General features: G+C 51.5%; 6 protein-coding genes across 6 annotated transcripts; 5 read left to right on the forward strand and 1 right to left on the reverse strand.

Moving 5' to 3' along the window:
- Positions 1-1,078: 1,078 nt before the first annotated feature.
- On the reverse strand, positions 1,079-3,144 carry ASPACDRAFT_74014 (ferric reductase family protein). The gene has a single exon (XM_020204103.1). The coding sequence runs from the start codon at positions 3,135-3,137 to the stop codon at positions 1,290-1,292; it is 1,848 nt and encodes a 615-aa protein (XP_020060738.1). The 5' UTR covers positions 3,138-3,144; the 3' UTR covers positions 1,079-1,289.
- Positions 3,145-7,311: 4,167 nt separating this feature from the next.
- On the forward strand, positions 7,312-9,783 carry ASPACDRAFT_20706 (Zn(II)2Cys6 transcription factor; the record flags this gene model as incomplete). The annotated part of the gene is made up of 4 exons (XM_020198967.1): positions 7,312-7,445; positions 7,589-8,895; positions 8,943-9,265; positions 9,325-9,783. 4 exons carry the CDS (start codon positions 7,312-7,314, stop codon positions 9,781-9,783), a joined length of 2,223 nt encoding a protein of 740 aa, XP_020060739.1.
- Positions 9,784-10,251: 468 nt separating this feature from the next.
- ASPACDRAFT_37960 (SDR family NAD(P)-dependent oxidoreductase) lies at positions 10,252-11,138 on the forward strand (the record flags this gene model as incomplete). Its single annotated transcript, XM_020200370.1, has 3 exons — positions 10,252-10,310; positions 10,374-10,798; positions 10,867-11,138. 3 exons carry the CDS (start codon positions 10,252-10,254, stop codon positions 11,136-11,138), a joined length of 756 nt encoding a protein of 251 aa, XP_020060740.1.
- A 368-nt stretch (positions 11,139-11,506) lies between these two features.
- On the forward strand, positions 11,507-13,188 carry rpl17 (60S ribosomal protein uL22). Its single transcript, XM_020204104.1, has 4 exons — positions 11,507-11,578; positions 11,900-12,113; positions 12,307-12,494; positions 12,560-13,188. Exons 1-4 carry the CDS (start codon positions 11,576-11,578, stop codon positions 12,710-12,712), a joined length of 558 nt encoding a protein of 185 aa, XP_020060741.1. The 5' UTR covers positions 11,507-11,575; the 3' UTR covers positions 12,713-13,188.
- An 807-nt stretch (positions 13,189-13,995) lies between these two features.
- On the forward strand, positions 13,996-15,529 carry ASPACDRAFT_37962 (VHS and GAT domain-containing protein; the record flags this gene model as incomplete). Its single annotated transcript, XM_020200371.1, has 5 exons — positions 13,996-14,032; positions 14,100-14,176; positions 14,246-14,317; positions 14,370-14,753; positions 14,816-15,529. The coding sequence occupies 5 exons, from the start codon at positions 13,996-13,998 to the stop codon at positions 15,527-15,529; spliced, it is 1,284 nt and encodes a 427-aa protein (XP_020060742.1).
- Positions 15,530-16,560: 1,031 nt separating this feature from the next.
- On the forward strand, positions 16,561-17,662 carry ASPACDRAFT_74022 (lytic polysaccharide monooxygenase). The gene has a single exon (XM_020204105.1). It carries the CDS (start codon positions 16,577-16,579, stop codon positions 17,519-17,521), a length of 945 nt encoding a protein of 314 aa, XP_020060743.1. The 5' UTR covers positions 16,561-16,576; the 3' UTR covers positions 17,522-17,662.
- Positions 17,663-18,237: the final 575 nt, after the last annotated feature.

Below are 18,237 nucleotides of genomic sequence, written 5' to 3' on the forward strand. Positions count from 1 at the left end.
AAGTACCAGCAGTGAACAACAATTGACAAAAAGTAGGGGTGGTGTTGAACGCTTGCAAGGGGGAACCCCCAGTTTCGCCAATCCAAGCACTCTGTGGTCAGAATTTGTGGGTATAGGATTATGGTCAGGACTGGGGAAGAGTTGAGTTCGAAGAGTCGGTAAGAGGGGGGGGGGGCGTATGAGGTTAGTGCTATGATCTTTTTAGGTTCCTTTAGATGAGGGTAAAAGGCTCCGTGGGGGGTGGACTGTACAGTACTGGGTAAATGTTATGGAAGGACCACTGGAGCAGGTAGGTAAATATGTGTATCAAGGTTCGCGATGTCTCTGGGAGACAAATGAGCCTGTAAGAATATGAAGGAGAAGTAGGTGGCGAAAGACGGAAAGAAAGAAGGATATACTATGCAGCGAAATCAGAAAGAATAAAAGAAAGATAAAATCACATGCAAAAAAAAGGGGGATCCCGAACTGACTACGGAGGTAGGCTTAGACTCAGGGTTCCACTACATAGACTAGAAATTGCGAAAGCCAAGAGACGGTGTGTCATTGATTCCTAGGGTCCTAGTCTAGGGCCCAGGGGTGTTATATTGCCCTGGAGATTTCTCGGAAGTAAATGAAGTACCCACTGGGCGTTTAATTTGATTCGAGGAAGGTTTAGGTAATGGGATGGATATATTCGGAGAAATCGGGTGCTTAATTTAGATTTAGGTTGATTTTAGGGTTCTGGGAGCTAGCTGTCCGTAGGCCGTACTCCGAACGGACAAATCCCGAGATAGAGAAGTAAATGGATCAGGGGTTTGAACTATGAATAGCACTTGGGCGGCTGGGCGTGGTGGTGTCGTTATTCATCTCAGTGGGTACAGCACAGGGATTAAGCACGGAAATCAGGGAGGCTGAAATAACAAAAAGATACAAATGCAATCAAGGAGTAATGGCTTGCGCTTGGTGATCGTTTCTGCTGCTGCAGCTGATAATGGTTGACACGACGATGATCATGCTTGTAAGGAACAATGACTTGTATATATATCTCAAAGAAGAAAAAAGAAGGATAAGAGAATGCGGGAAAGAATGGAAGAGAAGAGAAAAAGAAGTGATGGAAGAAGTTTTGACAAGAATATTAAGGGCGGGTGATACGAGCCATGAAGAGGGGACAAAGAATATAGAGAGACAAGAAACTGAGAAGTCAAAGACAAAAGGGCTAGGGCTCTGATCACAATAGCATTCACAACAAGAAAGGAAGTTGATGCAATCTTTTGGGGGGGGGAGGGGATAGGCTGGGAAAAGGTGCTTGTCTACCACGTGAAGGCTTCTTCGACAAAATCGACCACAGCACCCTTTCCGATACGAGATCGGGCAGCTGCACGGACTTCATCGGCGAAAGCACCAGGACCACAGACGGAGACAACGGTGGCGCCAACGCGCTCAGGAATGACTTCGTCGAGGACGACGTCGGCTTTGCACCGTCCAGGGAACATCTGCACGGTGGCACTGGGCGAGACGATCTCCCGAGAGGATTTGGGCTTCGAGACGAAGAGCTTGATCGTCAGGATCTCCCGGCGGCCCGGCAACCGAAGGATCTGATCCATCCATTCTCGCACCCAGGCGAGGTGCTCTGTGCTGCGAACGGACCAGATAAGGTAGATCTTTTGAGTCGCAGCACGGCCTTCGGTAGAGCGGATGATGAGATCACGCACGGAGAGCATGTGATGGGTGATGCCGGCTCCGGCCGAGAAGAGGACCGCAGTGCCGTAGCTGGCCAGGTTGACAGCGTGGGAGGCATACGGCCCTTCAATGAAGCCCGACAGGTGGAGCGTTTGACTGGGTGCTGCGAGGGCTTTGTTGTACAGTTTACGGGTCATGCCTTGGCGAGCACCCATGATGAGAGACACCGATGTCGGTTGCTGATGGGCCTTCATGTACTTGTCCAGATCAGAGATAGGCTGCTTCTCGAGGTCGGAGGCTGTTCCGGTGACGGCTGGGGCCGTCACAGACTCGCTGGGCTCAACCCAAGCGACGGAGAAAGGATGCGACATCCAGAGGGCAACGCTGGGAATATAGGCATACACATGGCTACCTGCACCAACGTGAACGCGCTTGGGAAGTTGAAAAGTCACTCTGCAGGCTTCGCCGGGGAGGGCTTCGACGGTCAGAGTTGTAGAGCCTTTGCTGGGAGAGATGTTCAGGTATGCTATCCGGCCGAGGCGAGCCAGCCGCTCCAACAGCCACACCAAGCCAACGGCGATGAGCCAAGGCTTCTGGGGTAGATTGTCAAGATCCAGGTGCATGATGACACCAATGTATGCAAACAGAGCACAGAGTTGGTGGATATGCAAGAAGGTCTCGTAAAAGGCGTGCCGGATTGGAGACGGGGAATGGAGTCCGAGAACCACCATTGCGACAGTCCCGACTAATCCCCAGGTGAAGAACGGTGTGTCGCGGAGGCGTGCAAGCATGTCAGCGAAGCTGACTTCATCACATGCATTGACCGCCCACGCGGCCGTGTGCACAACGCTCTCAATAACAACAATCCGACCAAGCCAGCGGTGAAGCAGATTATAGGTATCGAAGCTGATGTGCAACAGGGGAATGAGTGGGTTGTTGCGGGCAGCCAGGAGGAAGAGAGGGACCATGTTGAGAACGGCCAGCGTCCCGGAACGACCACGGAGCTCGGCGACAAGGGCCGCCTTAACGTTCACCCTGTAGTCGAGAATAACACAATAGGCAATCTGGCTAGCGAAATATAGACCAACGAAGATGGTTTGGAATCTGGAAGGCACTGTGCCTACGCCGATGGCCGACGAAAGCTGAAGTTCCCGGTTGTGTCTCTTCCTTCCCAGGGGTGCATACAACATATGCTTCTTAAAATTTGTCCAGGCTGGTGATACCTCAACACTCCAGAAAGTCTGTTCTCGTTTGCTTGCCGTCAGAGAGGTAATATGGCGAAGATAGGCATGGCTAATCTGTGCAATTCGTCCGCAGAACACGACGAACGCCAGGATTGTCAAAGACGCGTAGATGATCTGGGTAAACAGATGATCTCGAGGCACGTCCACTCCGCTCAAGCCTCTTGAATATTCGTAGATGTAAGTGGCATTGACGCCATAGCCCCGAGAGGCTATGTGCTGCCGTACACTATCCATTGAAGTTGTGATAGCCTGCACAGCACGTTGTGAAGGATTAGTACGGCGACAGGAGACGATGGAAGGGAAGCAGCAACGAGGTTGTGTGGGGTGGTGACTCCAACGAACTTCCTAATAATAGCGCTCGAACCGCCTGAAACAGGCCAATGACTGCGTAGACGCAGAGAACCTAATGGCAGGGGAACGGAAAGAATGTGGGGAAGAGCAAGGGAGTTCCAGGGGGATCTCCAGTAAACAGAACTCCAACGTGAGCGATAGTATTGCAAGTAGCGGACGGCTGTAAGGCTGGTTTGACACACGAAGGTGATGTTTGAATCTCCGCAGCTGAACTTGAATCAGAACCGTCTGGCAGGTCGTTTTATCGGGCGATTCTGATGATGACGTTTGCCTCAAGGGGTGCGCAAATGACCAAGATGTTGTCACGGGTGATGTCCTTTAGCGGAGCCGAAGAATGTTAAAGACACCAGACAGGATGGCGAAATTGACGTTTGGGTTCTACCAAGATTTAGTCTTAGAGTTATGACCAGCGTCATGAGGGGCGAGCCAGCCTTCAGATATACTCACCTTAGGTTGCCTACGTGCATAATATAAGAGAAGTATTCCAGCAAGGGGATCAAAGACGCGCAGCGTCGCGAATAGTGCAGCGGCTAGAAGAAGCGAAAGCTGCCGGCAAGAGAAGAGAGAGTAACACAAAGCAACGAGAGTGTCTATTGTTGTGAAGAGGACCAATTCCGCCTATTTCATGATAAATGACGTCTGACTGCAGGCAATGATCGGCAAACTCCAAGAAAGGCAGGGGAAAGCTTGTCCGTTTCAACTTCAGGTACAATAGTCGATTGTTTGAAACAATGAACAATGAATGAATGGATGAGCCGCTCGGTGAAAGAAGAACGACCAGCCAGCTGGCTAGAGGGGAAACGATTGAAGAAGAAGGCAAGAATGGCAATAGGAAGAATGGAAAAGAGTGAAGAAGAGGGTTCGAAGAACACACAAAAGGTAAGAGGAGATGGAGAAAAAAATATCACTTCTACATTGGGAGATCCACGGCGCAGATAGATACCCTTTAAGCGAAAGAAAAGTACCACATCAGGCAGCGGACCGGGTCTGCCATCGAACTACATACCGAAAGAAGACCAATGGCCAGGGCCACAAACACATTAGCAGGTAACAGTGGCGTGGTCCTCCTGAGAGGGGTTCATCTTGGGCGCCAAGACAAACGTCTGCGCTCGGCCTCGAACCGGTAGAAAGAGCTCTGGAGCGCATTGAGGGCCCGACGATGGCATCGTTGTTTCTGATAGAGATGGACAGGTCTCCAGGCTTGGCCGGGTGTTTAGCGCTCTTGGCTCCAAGCAGCAGCCGCGGAGACGGGGGCAAGCTGCAGGCTTGCAGCAGGGGTTGTCCGACCGAGGCGCATCGCTGGCCACTGAACAGCCGGCCCCTGACCGGAACTGCAGTTCAACAGTTTTCACAGGTCCGAAGACTTGCACCTTGAGGTTGATTCTTCATGACAGAGAGAATCGTATTGGTTTATCGCGACGTCTTTGCATGTTTCAAGCGCTGCAGTTCAAGCTGAAACGCTTGCTCCATATTGGCCAGAGCCATGTTTGGTGGCCCACCGCGATTCCCACTGGCAGGTGAATTCAGCCACTGACAGAGAGAAGGGGTGGTATCCTCTTGGGTTTGGTGTGTTAGCGAAGCTCTTGGGATGAAACAAAGCTTGGTGTTTGGCATGGTGGTGCTCGGTGATGGTGGTCATGTTTCTTTCAAGAGGATGATGATTGCTGGATTGACAGTAGGTGGAGGGAAGGAGAATTGGCATCTAACTTACCGGTAGACTACGGGAGAGATTCAGGGTAATTGGGCGGAGAGTCGGAGACACATGGCGGTCACGGGTCCGAGACTAGGCCCGCCCTGTTTAATCTATTTTCAATTATTCTGATTCTAATCCGATTCTATCATTTGCTCGGAGACTTCGGTTTCCTGGCTATCTCGGAATACTCTTCCTTCATTCGGTTCTTCTTCCTTGACTAGATATTTCTTGGAACCTTGCTAAAAAAAAAAACCCCCTTCGGAACGGAAAAAAAAAGTGGATATGCGTTTACCCTTGGCTCAGATTCTGAGGTTTGTGTCCCACTGGAAGTGCCCACCGAATTCACCAGTTCTTTCGGCTCAAGCCTGAAGCCACATGGGAGTTCGACACCTCAATGACAGGCAGTAACTCATTAGCATTTATGCGATGCTTCCAGCGCTTGAAATGGAAGACTAACGAGAAACTAGCGCACGGATCTGAGACGCACTTGATAATCCTGCGCGGCTGTCAATTGTGGTATGATGAGCTCAGGTAGATATGACCTGACATGTTAGCATCCCAGGATTAATGCTGTCAAGGCACGATGAACTTCCTTTCATCGGATTGCATGAGATAAGGAGCTTGACTGAAAGAAGCCTGCACATGTGAACTACCACGTACCGGTAGGCTCTCACCATAGTCTTCTCAACTCGGCATATCTGCCCACTGCCAGATTCTATCTGAAACGTCACGTCCTAGCTCTCCCTCAAAAGCCCTAGGACGACAGGCAGATGCAAGTAAATTATCTTTGTTGAGCTCATTGTTGGACAGCTTGGATTCGAACGTCAGATATGTCGATGGATGTGACCTGTTGCATCTGATATGGAATTTGCATGATTTGCTGACATCGCGCTTCGCTTGCTTGAAAAAAAAAATGTCTCGCGGCTCTGTGTTGCATAATTCTTTGCAGCTCAATTGACTGACTGGCCTATTGATTATTGATTAATGCTTACTTGGTTGTTTCGTGAGGTGCTGTGCAAAGGAACAGTCGCCCCTGTAGTGAGTCTTTGCAGGTTGCCTTCAACAGCTTGCGGTCTTTTAACGATGGCATGAAGAGAGTGCAGCACAGTAACGATAGAGTAGTCCATTTTTCAGAAGCCTACCCTGCTATCAATACTCCTGAAAGACAGCCGATATTTGCAACAATCATGTTTGCTCTCTAACCATCAAGAAACCGCATCATCATTCTTGTATGTCTTCCCATGCGGGGGCAGCATTCGATTAGGTAGTTTCAAAGCCCGGTTCCCCCGCATACGGCTATTGAACCTTCCTTCGGGGGTTGCCCGACCGTTTCGTGTATTGATGTCAATACATGCTGAGTACATGCAATTATCATCAACAAGGGCATCTATCCCCGGCCTGACCGGGGCAATTATCCATAATCGGTGCGGACCTCGAAGCTAATTATTGCTGTTCTGTGTGGTCTGGTCCGGGGTATACTGTGAGTGTATGCCAGAGTTTTACTGTGAGATCAGACTCTTGCTATACACTCAAAGGTCACCCGTCGTCGCAACTATATATTCGCCGGGGACGGCACATTGGTACTTGCTACGCGAAATGCCAGCCGGTCAATGTCGGCTGCTAGGAATAGAAGCGACTGTCAAAGATTACATAAGTTAACTAGTTGCGATAATTCATTATATTAAACAACATCTGAACATTTTGAGTTTTGTTGCTGTTCAAGTCACTGTCCGGATAGAATACCGTGCTGTGTACGGATCGGGTAATACCGCTGTTGCCGTCTTCTCTTCCCAAGTTTCTTTTCTTTGCCGTCTCCTGTTTACCTCTGGAATCATACACGAGTTGGTTGAAATCCAGCATATGTGATTAGCCCAGCAACTTTATGCCGAGTATAAGTTGATGACTGCATTTTGAGTTAGGTGCATGCGACTTGGCTCAGCTAGTGGTAAGACTGAACTTATATTTACCTCGAGTGTGGGGAAAGCACGAGCGCCTGGATGAAGCTCGAATCCGATCCCCAACGAACGACAGATAACATGCTGGTAGCACGCCGAAGTCGCTGAATGTCCACCAAACCTTCCTCGCCCAGTGTCTGACACCAAACATTTTCTTCTCCTTCTCTCTTTCTACAGTCAGCAAGCGTGATCATCTCTTTCGCCTTTCTTCGGCCGGTTAAATCTCAGACCTTGACACATTACGTGCATGGTACCGACACATTACGTGCGTGGTTTCTCGGAGTCAAATTGTGAACGTGGCTTTAAAGCAAGTTTGCGAGACCTTGCTAGGATGAAGATGCAGCTTTAGAATCTCATTCGGGAGAAGTGAACCTACGGAGCGACATTCGCACTCTAGAGAATAGTCGCCATGGAGCAAGACGAACGATCTTCCCCGGTCGCGGGTACTCCAGGCTCGAGAGCCAAGGCTCGTTCAGACCATCTCATGAAACGCGTCTCAAGAGCTTGCTTGCATTGCAGACAGCGTAAATCGAAGTGTGATCTGTAAGTCAATCGTCTGATGAATATGATGCCCTAGGCTGCTGCCAGCTTGGATTATTTTGCCTACACTCATTTCTTCTCATTTCATGGTCTTCACATATGCTGGCTCTCTCATACGTGGATAACTAATCAAACTGCGCATACAGAGACAGCAGTGGTAGTCCTGGAGTGCCACCATGCCAGCGCTGCATCCGAGATAATCGTGAATGTGTCCTAGGTAGCTCTAACCGAGGAGGACGGCGCATTCGCAAAAACAAGATGCAGAATTTCACCCCAGACAGCATAACTTCGGGCCGAAGAGACTCCATCATAGAACCGGCAAGCCCCTCAAACTCGGAGAACCGTCAGACAACGGCTTCGGGCTCGTACCCCAACCCGGTTCAATTTGTCCCCCCAGATCCCCCCACCGCACCTTCATTGTCCGTGGATGATGAAGACACAGCTTCTATAGGCTCCGTGCCCCGGAACCCCTCTGACGCATGGCAGTGTCTGACCGGCATCGCGAAAAGAGGCACGGATGGTCCCAGCCCGGACTTTGGAGCCGAATCTCTTCGTGTAAGCTCGAATGGCTTCACTGGACTCAGTGCGCTTCGAGATGGCTCTATGGGTGACTTTCCGTCCAACAGTGGCATCAAAGCATATCGCCTAGTACAATCTCGGTCTCTGGATACGGGGACCGTTTGGCAACTAGTGGTTCGGTATGCTGAGCACTTCCACCCGTATCTCCCCTTGGTGCCACGGAAGTACTTTGAGCGTAGCGCACTCGATACGTTCGCCAGCAATGAGAAGCATCTTCTCACTGCCGTTCTAACCATTGCCTCTAAAGACCTTGTGGAGCGACCAGAGATTCACGAATACTGTTCCAAATACATGCACGAATTGATATCCGGAATCGCCGCCGGCGCCGACTGCGACGTGGAGGCTGTAGAAGCCCTACTTCTCCTAGCGGAATGGGAGCCCCAAGGTCTTCGACCTCGAATAGAGAAAGTTGGCCGTGGCGAGGAGGATCGCGCTGCCTGGATGCATGTTGGGCTCGCTTTGCGCTCTGGATATTTTCTTGGTCTGGACAGATCGTCATTTCGAGGCGATTCGTCCGGAGACACAGAGACGGAGGCTCGGAGACGACTAGCATGGACCAGTTGCTATGTGTCCGATCGATTAATATCTGTGCGCATCGGGCGAGCCTTCTGGTCCCGAGGCCCGGGACCAATGACTGGTCTCGTTAGCCAGGACTTCCCATCGCTGCAACCAGTGAATGATGGCGACGAGGACTATGCGAGGGTCTTCCAGGCCACGCTAGATCTTACTCAATTGTATAACAATGTGCACGATGTGCTATATTCTGGGATGCGAACGAGCAACCAAATGATGCTTATGGGTGACTACGTGAAGTACGTTGACGACTTCCGACTGGCAATCCTGCGCTGGAAATCTCTATGGGGCTCCTTACCATGTGAGTCAAACTCTCTACAGTCATGCCTTTTCACTAATCATCAGCAGGCTATACGCCAATGAAGGTTACCTTACAACTGTCTTACGAGTATCTAAGACTCTACACCAACGCTTTTGCCTTCCAAGCAGCTATTTCCCAGTCCTTGGTCTCCAAAATGAAGAACGACGATCAGTCTCAAAGAGAGTACTTACGGACAACTTTCAACAATGTGGCTTCCATGCAGGATGCTCGATTTATCTACGAATCGATCGATGCTGCCAAAGCTTACCTGACCATACTTGTCGATGTGGTTGACCCAGAGAAACATCTCCATTTTATGCCGCTCCGATTCTATCTATATGGGATTTATTCTGCAGTATTTTTGTACAAGGTAAAAGCACTCAAGTCTCCCTCTACTGCCTCTTCTTGAGACTCACTGCATGCGACTAGGCCCGCTCCTTCGGTGTTATGATGTTCTCCGAGGAGATGAAGGTGCGGGATCTTGTTACTCGGACTACACAAGTGTTGAGGCGAGCCAGCGCCGGCCCTGACGATATTGGGTCACGGTATTCGCGGCTTCTAGAGCTCTTGTGGCAACAAAAACCGATGCCAGCCACTTCGCCAGCAGGGGTGCACCAAGGAAGCGAGATTGTTATGCCGAACGATAGCAGCGCACTCTCACACCATACATCCGATCCCCATGTGCACTTTAGCCCCGCAAACGACTTCTCGTGGCTGGATCTCGAAGCCGTTGGTGATTACGTCTCTGGCGATCAGATGTCAGGAACGAACACGCTGGCATTGGACACATTCCAGAATCCAGATCTATTTATTCCTGGACAGGATCGGTCTCAGACCTGGCAGGTACCAACATGGTCGGGAGACATGAGCAGCAACCTTCTCTTTTAAACGAGTTGAGGATAGCTGAGTGACAGTGTAGTAACCAGGCAACAAGGATACGACCCGAATTGGGTATTATTGGGACAATCATAACCCATTGCTGGAGACTGTGAACCGGGGTATATTTCCGTATTGGGCTTGTACGGGCCGTACCCGATCAAAGCGATGCCTTACGACTTACAGGGGCAAGGCGTAACCACCGCCGCCGCGCGCCCGTCCGTTTCCTTCACCCCCACTGTTTAGTGCGGGGTCGTGGGGGGGGGGAAGTGTTTAGTCGGAATTTACGCCGACCTGAAGAGCACATGGCTACATACTACGTATTCAGAAGACTGCGCTCGGTGCTGTTTCCTCCATAACTCGTCCGCCTCCCTTCACGTAATCACCCACCTTGTGGTTCCGACTCCTTGCTCTGCAATATTGTCCACAATTGCTCCGATCAACATCGAATGACCCAGACTACTACTAACTGCTAGAACCATGTCTCAGCTGAACGAAATCCGCGGCCGACTGGCACTGATAACCGGCGCCTCTGGAGGGTAGGCTTCGCAGAGTCAGCTAATAGTTCCAGCTTGCGTGCTGACCGTGATATTGTGATACAGAATTGGTGCAGCTTGCGCACGACAGCTGGCTGAGCGCGAGGTCCATTTGGCTTTGACGTACTCATCCAACTCGGCTTCAATCACATCTCTGAGGGATGAGCTGTCATCAAAATACCCTACACTCCGGATTACAATTCACCAGGTCGATGTGGCATCTGCTGAACAAATTGAGGCTATGTTCGTGCAGATTGACGAGCAACATGGACAACGACCTGACATCCTTGTCTCCAACGCCGGCCACGGCAAGCGAATCCGTCAGATCTGGGATATTTCACTCGAGGACTTCGACTATACGTTGAATGTCAACCTTCGAGCCTCATTCATATTGTCAAAGGGAGTGGTTGAGCACATGAAGAATCAGCGATGGGGACGAATCGTGTTCATGTCCTCGATTGCTGGCTACGGAGGAGGTATCAATGGTTGCCGTATGTTATACAAGCTATCCGAGTACGATAAGCCTCACGCAATTGCTGATTTCGATCTTGTTTTACAGATTATGCCGCCTCGAAGGCTGGCATGACCGGTATGATGAAGAATCTCTCCACTCGACTGGCGGAGTACAATATTAGCGTGAATGACGTCGCACCTGCGATCATCGGCGACACGGGGATGATCCCTAATGCCGACTCGGTTCCGGAGATTGCGGCAAGTATACCCCTTGGGCGGGTTGGAACTCCAGGAGAGGTTGCGAATGTGGTGACTATGCTTGTGACGACAGGTTACATGACGGGCCAAAGCTTGCTGATCGGAGGCGGCTTGAAATAGAGGCTGTGAGGCCTTGGTGGGTCCATCGTTTGGACTTGCTTGGACATGGAAGGGACCAAGAATAGTTGAATTAGATAGCAACCTGAATTAACAAGGCTGCGATCAGGATCTCTACATTGGTTGTTAAAATGTCTTCATCGTTCTGGATGTAACTTGATAGTAGATCTAGAAAAGTGGTCCACGGTGGTAGTTGTCCGCTCGCGGGCCCGACCCAGACGTCCGACCCAAGGCGGCGGCTTACTGCCGGGCGGTGAGCTGAAGACCTACCAGAATCACACTAGTGCTAGGGCTAACATACCCTAGGCGGGTGCCAAGCGCGAAAAAGCGCACCACAACGAGCGAGCCTCGCGATCTCAAGTTTGAGCGGCCGACGACAGAAAAGCGACAAAACTTCTCACCCGACATCGAAGGACCACCCGCTCGGCAACCACATCAAGATGGTGAGTGCTATATTCGAGTTTATTGTCGTTGTTGGAATCGGAGCAGAGGATTTTATCACGCGAATTCGAGAATTACGGTCTCTATGATGTTGAACCCCCGTTGTACCGGAAATCTTCGATCCTGTGTGCCTATGGCCCCCGAATGAAGGCCGACCGTATATCGAAATCTCACGACCCTTGCTATCACCGCCCGTCAAATGAACCACCTCACCGTTCGCTACGAATCCTGCTCCGGAGGAAAATGATTGGCGTGTTGAATTGAAGGATTTTGATATGTTGAGGGCTCATGCTGATGTTGGGTTTTTTTCCCGTCGCCATCAGGTCCGTTACGCTGCTCAGGATATCCCGGCCGCTAAGAGCGCCCGCGCTCGCGGCTCTTACCTCCGTGTCAGCTTCAAGAACACCCGTGAGACCGCTCAGGCCATCAACGGCATGAAGCTGCAGCGTGCCCTTACCTTCCTCACCAACGTTACCGAGAAGGCTGAGGCCGTCCCTATGCGCCGGTACGCTGGCAGCACCGGCCGCTGCGCTCAGGGTGAGTGCTAGATACATTTTCCCTACATGCGACGAATTCCGGAAGCGGACACAATGAAAGAGTTGGAGAAGGCGAATCGAGGGCGAGGTCGTGGACGAACAGGACAATTGTGTACACCGTGGATGGCTATCGAGAATTTTGGGGTTTGAAAGGCTAGTGAAATTGGAGACGACTAACAGTCTTCGTTCCACAGGCAAGCAGTGGGGTGTCAGCAAGGCTCGCTGGCCCGTCAAGTCCGCCGAGTTCCTCATCGGCCTCCTGAAGAACGCTGAGGCCAACGCCGATACCAAGGGTCTCGACACCGGCAATCTCGTTGTCAAGCACATCCAGGTCAACCAGGCTCCCAAGGGCCGCAGACGCACCTACCGTGCTCACGGTCGTGTATGTTGAACCTCGCATTCGTTCCCCTCTCCCACAGTCACCCGCGACTGACTTTTCTCGATTAGATCAACCCTTACATGACCAACCCCTGTCACATCGAGCTTATCCTTACTGAGGGTGAGGAGGTCGTTCAGAAGGGTCCCGTTGCCGAGCGTGAGGTCCGCCTCAGCTCTCGCCAGCGTGGCGCTCAGATCCGCCGTGCTCTCATCGAGGCATAAGCGGTTCATGGGTGTCGGGGGAAGTGAAGTGGTCAGAATCTGAATGGGAATGCCGGAGTTTCGCTGTTGTACGGAAACCTATACCTGGTCACGGAAGGAATACAAAAGAAATTATTACTTTTTTGACAAATGGAAAAAATTCGAAACCAACGGGCGAGACCATCTATCCGTGTCACATCTGAGACAGTTGATCTCTACCTATCCCCCGCCGGTTCTTTCCCTAGGATCTTGTTTCGACAACCTTTCCGTGGCATGTGAAGGTAGAACAGGAGTTGCAGATTCTCTGATACCACAGGCCTGGGTGGGTGGCCTGGGTCGACACGGCTAGTTCGGACATTCTCACAATTCAGAACACTTTGAGTGCTGCTTTTCATGAGTGGGATACGGAATTTATTGTTTCATGAAGTAAAGAGTCGAATGTGCCTAGATTGACTTTCCATGTAGTTGTAATGTAGATTGTTATTATCATGATGTCCAGATCAACTAAAGACGTTGAAAAAGACTCCAACTGCGCCACAGCACCCTCCGATCTACAGGCGATGCCTAGATCCATTATTCTTGAACCCCAGGCCCTCGCGGACAGCCGGAGACCGTTTTGTTGCCTGCCTGACAGGCCAAGAGTGGCTGTGGCCCCCGACCAGTGATTGTCGTGTTTCTCAGCCCAATGCGATCACCCGACAACCGGACTCGCATACCCCATGACGACGGGAAGCAGAGCAATAGAACAATATCTAGGCTTGCATACGTAGTCGAGCCCGGTTGGTTGCGCCGGTGAAGCACATGCGCAATACCGTCTGTGGTTGCAAGCAGGCACCACTATTTGCTGATGGGTTCCAAAGGGATAGTTCTATCAGGTCCCCAGGTCTTGGTCAATCCGCACAAGACCCTGCTTGCGTGTCGCCGACAAAGCGTCCTTGCCACTGCAGCAGATTTGGCAGTTTTGAACGGATCATCACCACACCTCCTCAAGCGAGGAAAGGCTTTGGCGGAAAGTTGGTGGAAAAGGACAAGGTAATACAAACTGCCGCCCGCCGCCGTTCCGGTCCGCTTACTTTGCTTGCTTTGCTTTCTTCTTCCAACTCGGTTACTGCGGCGCCTACTAGTCAACTACTAAACTACGAAGCTACTACCTAAACTACAAGTCGACTATTTTGTTTGGTCCTTCTTACCCCCCTCCCCCCTTTTCTTTGTTCGCTTCTTTTAATTGTTCTTGCCCATTATCCTCTTCTTCTTATCTTGAACATACCATTCATATCCGCTTTCTTTGAGCTTGTACGGTGATCATGAAGCGCATCTTTAACTCTATCAGCAAGCGGACTAGTGAGTAGTCGTTCCCCAGTCGCGCGACCATGCCAACCTCGGTCACTAATGCTATGCCGTCTGACAGGTCCGACGCGCCCCAGTCTTGCAACAACTACAGCTTATCCAGATGACTCGCCTGAGGGGATCATTCTGCGAGAAGTGGTTGGTTCAATCCCCTGCTTTCTTTTTCGAAGCACAGTAAGCTAATAAAACGTCTTGCTTGTTCTTCAGACCGCATTCTGCGAAGAAGGTGCGAACAGTGTTGTACGTCTCTCTTTCCCTGCGTCTCTCGAGCGCGACATCGTAACGCTCGCGTTCCCCACCTGCGATTGAAGCACTCATACCGTGTGTCCAGGGGAATGAATACGTCCATCTGCCGGGCATCGTCGAAAACGCCGAGTCGAGCCCCAACGCAGCTCGCGAAGCCGGATTGCTGATCCGCAAGATCCTGTCGGAACCTTCAAAACGACCCACTCATGTGCAGTACAATGCCATCATGCTGATTCGCATCCTCGCCGATAATCCGGGCCATACATTCTCGCGCAACATCGACGCCACGTTCGTTGCTACGATCAAGGACCTCTACAAACAAGGCAGGGATCACCGCGTTCACAGCTTTTTGAGAGAGACCCTGGATGCTTTGGAGCTGCAGCGATCGTGGGATGAAGATCTCAATCTTCTCTTGCAGATGTGGAGCGCCGAGAAGGCTAAAAGCAACAGCCGACCCAACGGGCTGCGTGTAAGTATATGCGCCATCGCGTTTTGTGGCTTTGGCAATGCTGACGGAAGGAACGGCGGTAGGCTAGCCGGAGTTCATCGCAAGTGCGGGCGCCTCTACTGAGTCAGAACCACTTTGCTTCTCCGAGACAGCAGAACACGCTCCCACAGCCTGAGGAGCTTGCTGAGCGCATTTCCGAAGCAAAGACTTCGGCGAAATTGCTCACGCAGTTTGTCCAATCCACCCCTCTCGCAGAGTTGCTCGAGAATGATCTCATCACTGAATTCTCCGACCGATGTCGCACGGCGTCTCGCGTGATCCAGAACTATATCCATGCGACGAACCCAGCGCCCGATGAGGATACGTTGTTGACACTGATTCAAACCAACGACGAACTCACTGTGGCTCTGTCAAATCATCAGCATGCCCTGCTTCGGGCGCGTAGGTCGCAGGGCCCAAGCGGTAGCCAGTCTCCGGCAACATCATCCAACAACGAGACTGCAGCATCTGGTGCTGTGCAACCACACGCAGCACCCCCAGTGCCACCCAGAGAGCCGCCACGTACCTTCTTGCCATCTTCTGCCTCGCAACCAGTGATGCCGGGCCCTTCGGGGTCGTCTAGCAACAACGGCGACTGGAACGACCAACGGTCGGGAGGTAGCGAGAACCAAGACCCGTTCGCAGATCGCCACACCACTACCACCGCCGGCCCTTCAACGTATGGTGAGCCGAGGTTGGACGGGCCGAGCAGCGACTGGCGGAAGGAAACACAACAGCGGCCAGACCAGCATTCTTAACGCCCCCCTTCCCTTTCATTCCTTGTATGTTTATTATGATGTAGCGATACCTCGACATGATACCTCTCTGCAAAACAGTGTTAGATTGAGCCTACCTCTATTCTTATCGTCTTTCCTATTATTCTACTATTGGTGTGTTGTGGGTCGTATTACGCTGGCCCTGAATCTGACTGGAGCAGCTGCCATGGATTGGAACCTGGCTCGGATATTGCAATGCTCGTCCCGAATAGATGAATTAGCTGCATCCCAAACCTCGGTCTGGGCAGGGGTGGAAATGCTTGATGGAGCTTTCCTGGCTAACGGCGGTCTTAGCTCGAACCGGAAGCGCCATCCGCCGTCATCGGGCTGAAAAAAATCCCTGTCTAGATAACGGAGGAGGGGAAAGGCAGAGGCAAAGCAAGGCCAGGAAATTTAGGAGTGCCCGCTAGAGAGAAGAGCGTGTAGCATGAGAATCGATGTCTGGCTGGGCAAGGCGCGGAATTAATGTAGGTGAAACCCTAACTGTGCCAAGCATCCCGAGTTCACTGCTAATAAGACGCAGCTCCACCGCTGTTTCACGCCCATCTACGTGAAACCATTCGGCGCTTGGGACCATACCGATCTGGTACGTGCGACCGCTGCAGGCCCTTTGGTCTATGTCTCTATGACCACTGAGGTGCCTCGATCAGTGACCTGTCAATCCATCGTGCCATGTCCCGGTGGAGAGGCACCCTGTCATTATTTCTTCAAGGGTTTAGATGGTTCTGTCTAGACGCAAGAACCGTTTCACGGCCGACCTCCGAATGAAGCTGCTCCAGTTGGTCCAGGCACCGTTTTCTTGGTATATAGGATGGCGAACTTCGCTTTTCTGCTCGAGAACTTTTCATCTTTCTCTCTACACGCAGGCTTGTCTGTTCATTTCGTCCTTCTCTTCGACATTCTTTTTTCTCCTTCCGGTCTGTGACCATCTCATTCTTTAAACCTTCCACTCTTTGAAACATCAGGTATACTGGTATACCCGAATCCTTCACTACATTCTTTCTACCCACCAAATCAACTTCCATCAAAATGAAGCAAACCGGCTCTATCCTCGCCCTCGCTGGACTCGTGTCCATGGCCAACGCCCACGGTTTCGTGACCAGCCCCCAGCCCCGTATGCCCGGATCTGCCATGGAGAAGGCCTGCGGTCAGCAGGTGTACAACAACCAGGAGGCCGACAACTATGGCAACATCCAGGGTGAATTGCAGATCGCCAGCGGCCAGAGCGACTACGACGCCGAGGCTTGCGACATCTGGCTCTGCAAGGGTTACAAGTACGCCGACAACACGGCCAACGTGCAGTCCTACAAGCCCGGTGAGGTCATCGACTTCACGGTCGACATCCGCGCTCCTCACACTGGTACTGCCAACGTCTCCGTCGTCGACACTGCCACCAACACCATGCTCAGCCAGCCCCTGATCTACTGGAGTGTGTACGCCTCCACCGCTACCGGTGTGACCGCCAACGAGACCAGCTTCAGCGTCACCATGCCCACTGACCTCGGTGACAAGTGTAACGAGGCCGGTGCTTGTGTTCTTCAGTGGTGGTGGGATGCCCGCTCCATTGACCAGACCTATGAGTCCTGCGTTGATTTCACCCTGAGCGGTTCTTCTTCTTCCTCTTCTTCTTCTTCTTCTTCTTCTTCTTCTTCTTCTTCTTCTTCTTCTTCCTCCTCTTCCTCCGCTGCTGCGGCTGTCGCCACCAGCGCTGCTTCCAGCTCTACTTCCAGCGCTGCTGAGACCACCACTGCTGCAAGCGCCGCCGTCACCTCCCCCGCGGCTGCCAACAACATTGCTCCCGTTTCGTCTTCCGGCCCCACCACCCTGGCCACCAGCGTGAAGCAGACTGCTACTGCCGCTGCTGTCTCCAGCGCCACCAGCACCAGCGTCTCCCTGCCCACCGACGGTACCGCCGAGGAGCAGCTCACCTGGGTTGCCAGCGTCTTCAAGGCCCTTCTCAACTACGCCAACTAAGTTGGGGCGGAAGATGAGGTGGGTGTGCGTTGCACTGTACAGGCATGTGTTAGGATAGAGGTAGATCGCAACTAGATTGCCTGCCTTTTATTAGATCTTCTTTGTTGAGATTAGTCACTTCAAAATTCTATTCATTTTCTCAACACAGTCCTGAAATAGTTCTAATAAGTAGCAAATAGCTTTCATCCACTGCAATTACCGATTGATTTTGATGACATAGTGTTATAGGACTATGGCCATAGCCTAGGGATCATCATGTCTGCTTCCAAGTTATATGCCAGGCCTCTTGAGCCTTTGACCTAAGCCCATGTCACTGGTCCTGCAAGCAAACAAGTCGGAGTTGCTTGAAGCCTCTTTCTTAGATTGGACAATCCTCTCTGGCCACTGCAAACGGTTCTGAAAAGGACATACTGTCTTACCATGAGTATAGAGGGATGTACAGTATGGAGACCCAGGTCCCCGGCTGTCCGTACGCCCAGGCGGTCTCTGTGAAAGAGTCTGCGTGTACGTGCCAGGTGAATATCAATATCTTCCCCCCGCCTCCCCCCACTTCTCCCCGCCGCAGACATTCACTTGCGAGCTTCGACATACTAATATTCTATGTGGATCTGTGTGGGCTCGTGTGAATGTAGACCTTTGAGGTGTGAATGATATGAGATACTGACTCATTCTGTTCCTTGCTTGGATATCTATTTCATCTCTCTCCCTCTCTCTCT

Source organism: Aspergillus aculeatus (genome assembly GCF_001890905.1).
Source record: "Aspergillus aculeatus ATCC 16872 unplaced genomic scaffold ASPACscaffold_1, whole genome shotgun sequence".
NCBI lineage: Eukaryota > Fungi > Ascomycota > Eurotiomycetes > Eurotiales > Aspergillaceae > Aspergillus > Aspergillus aculeatus.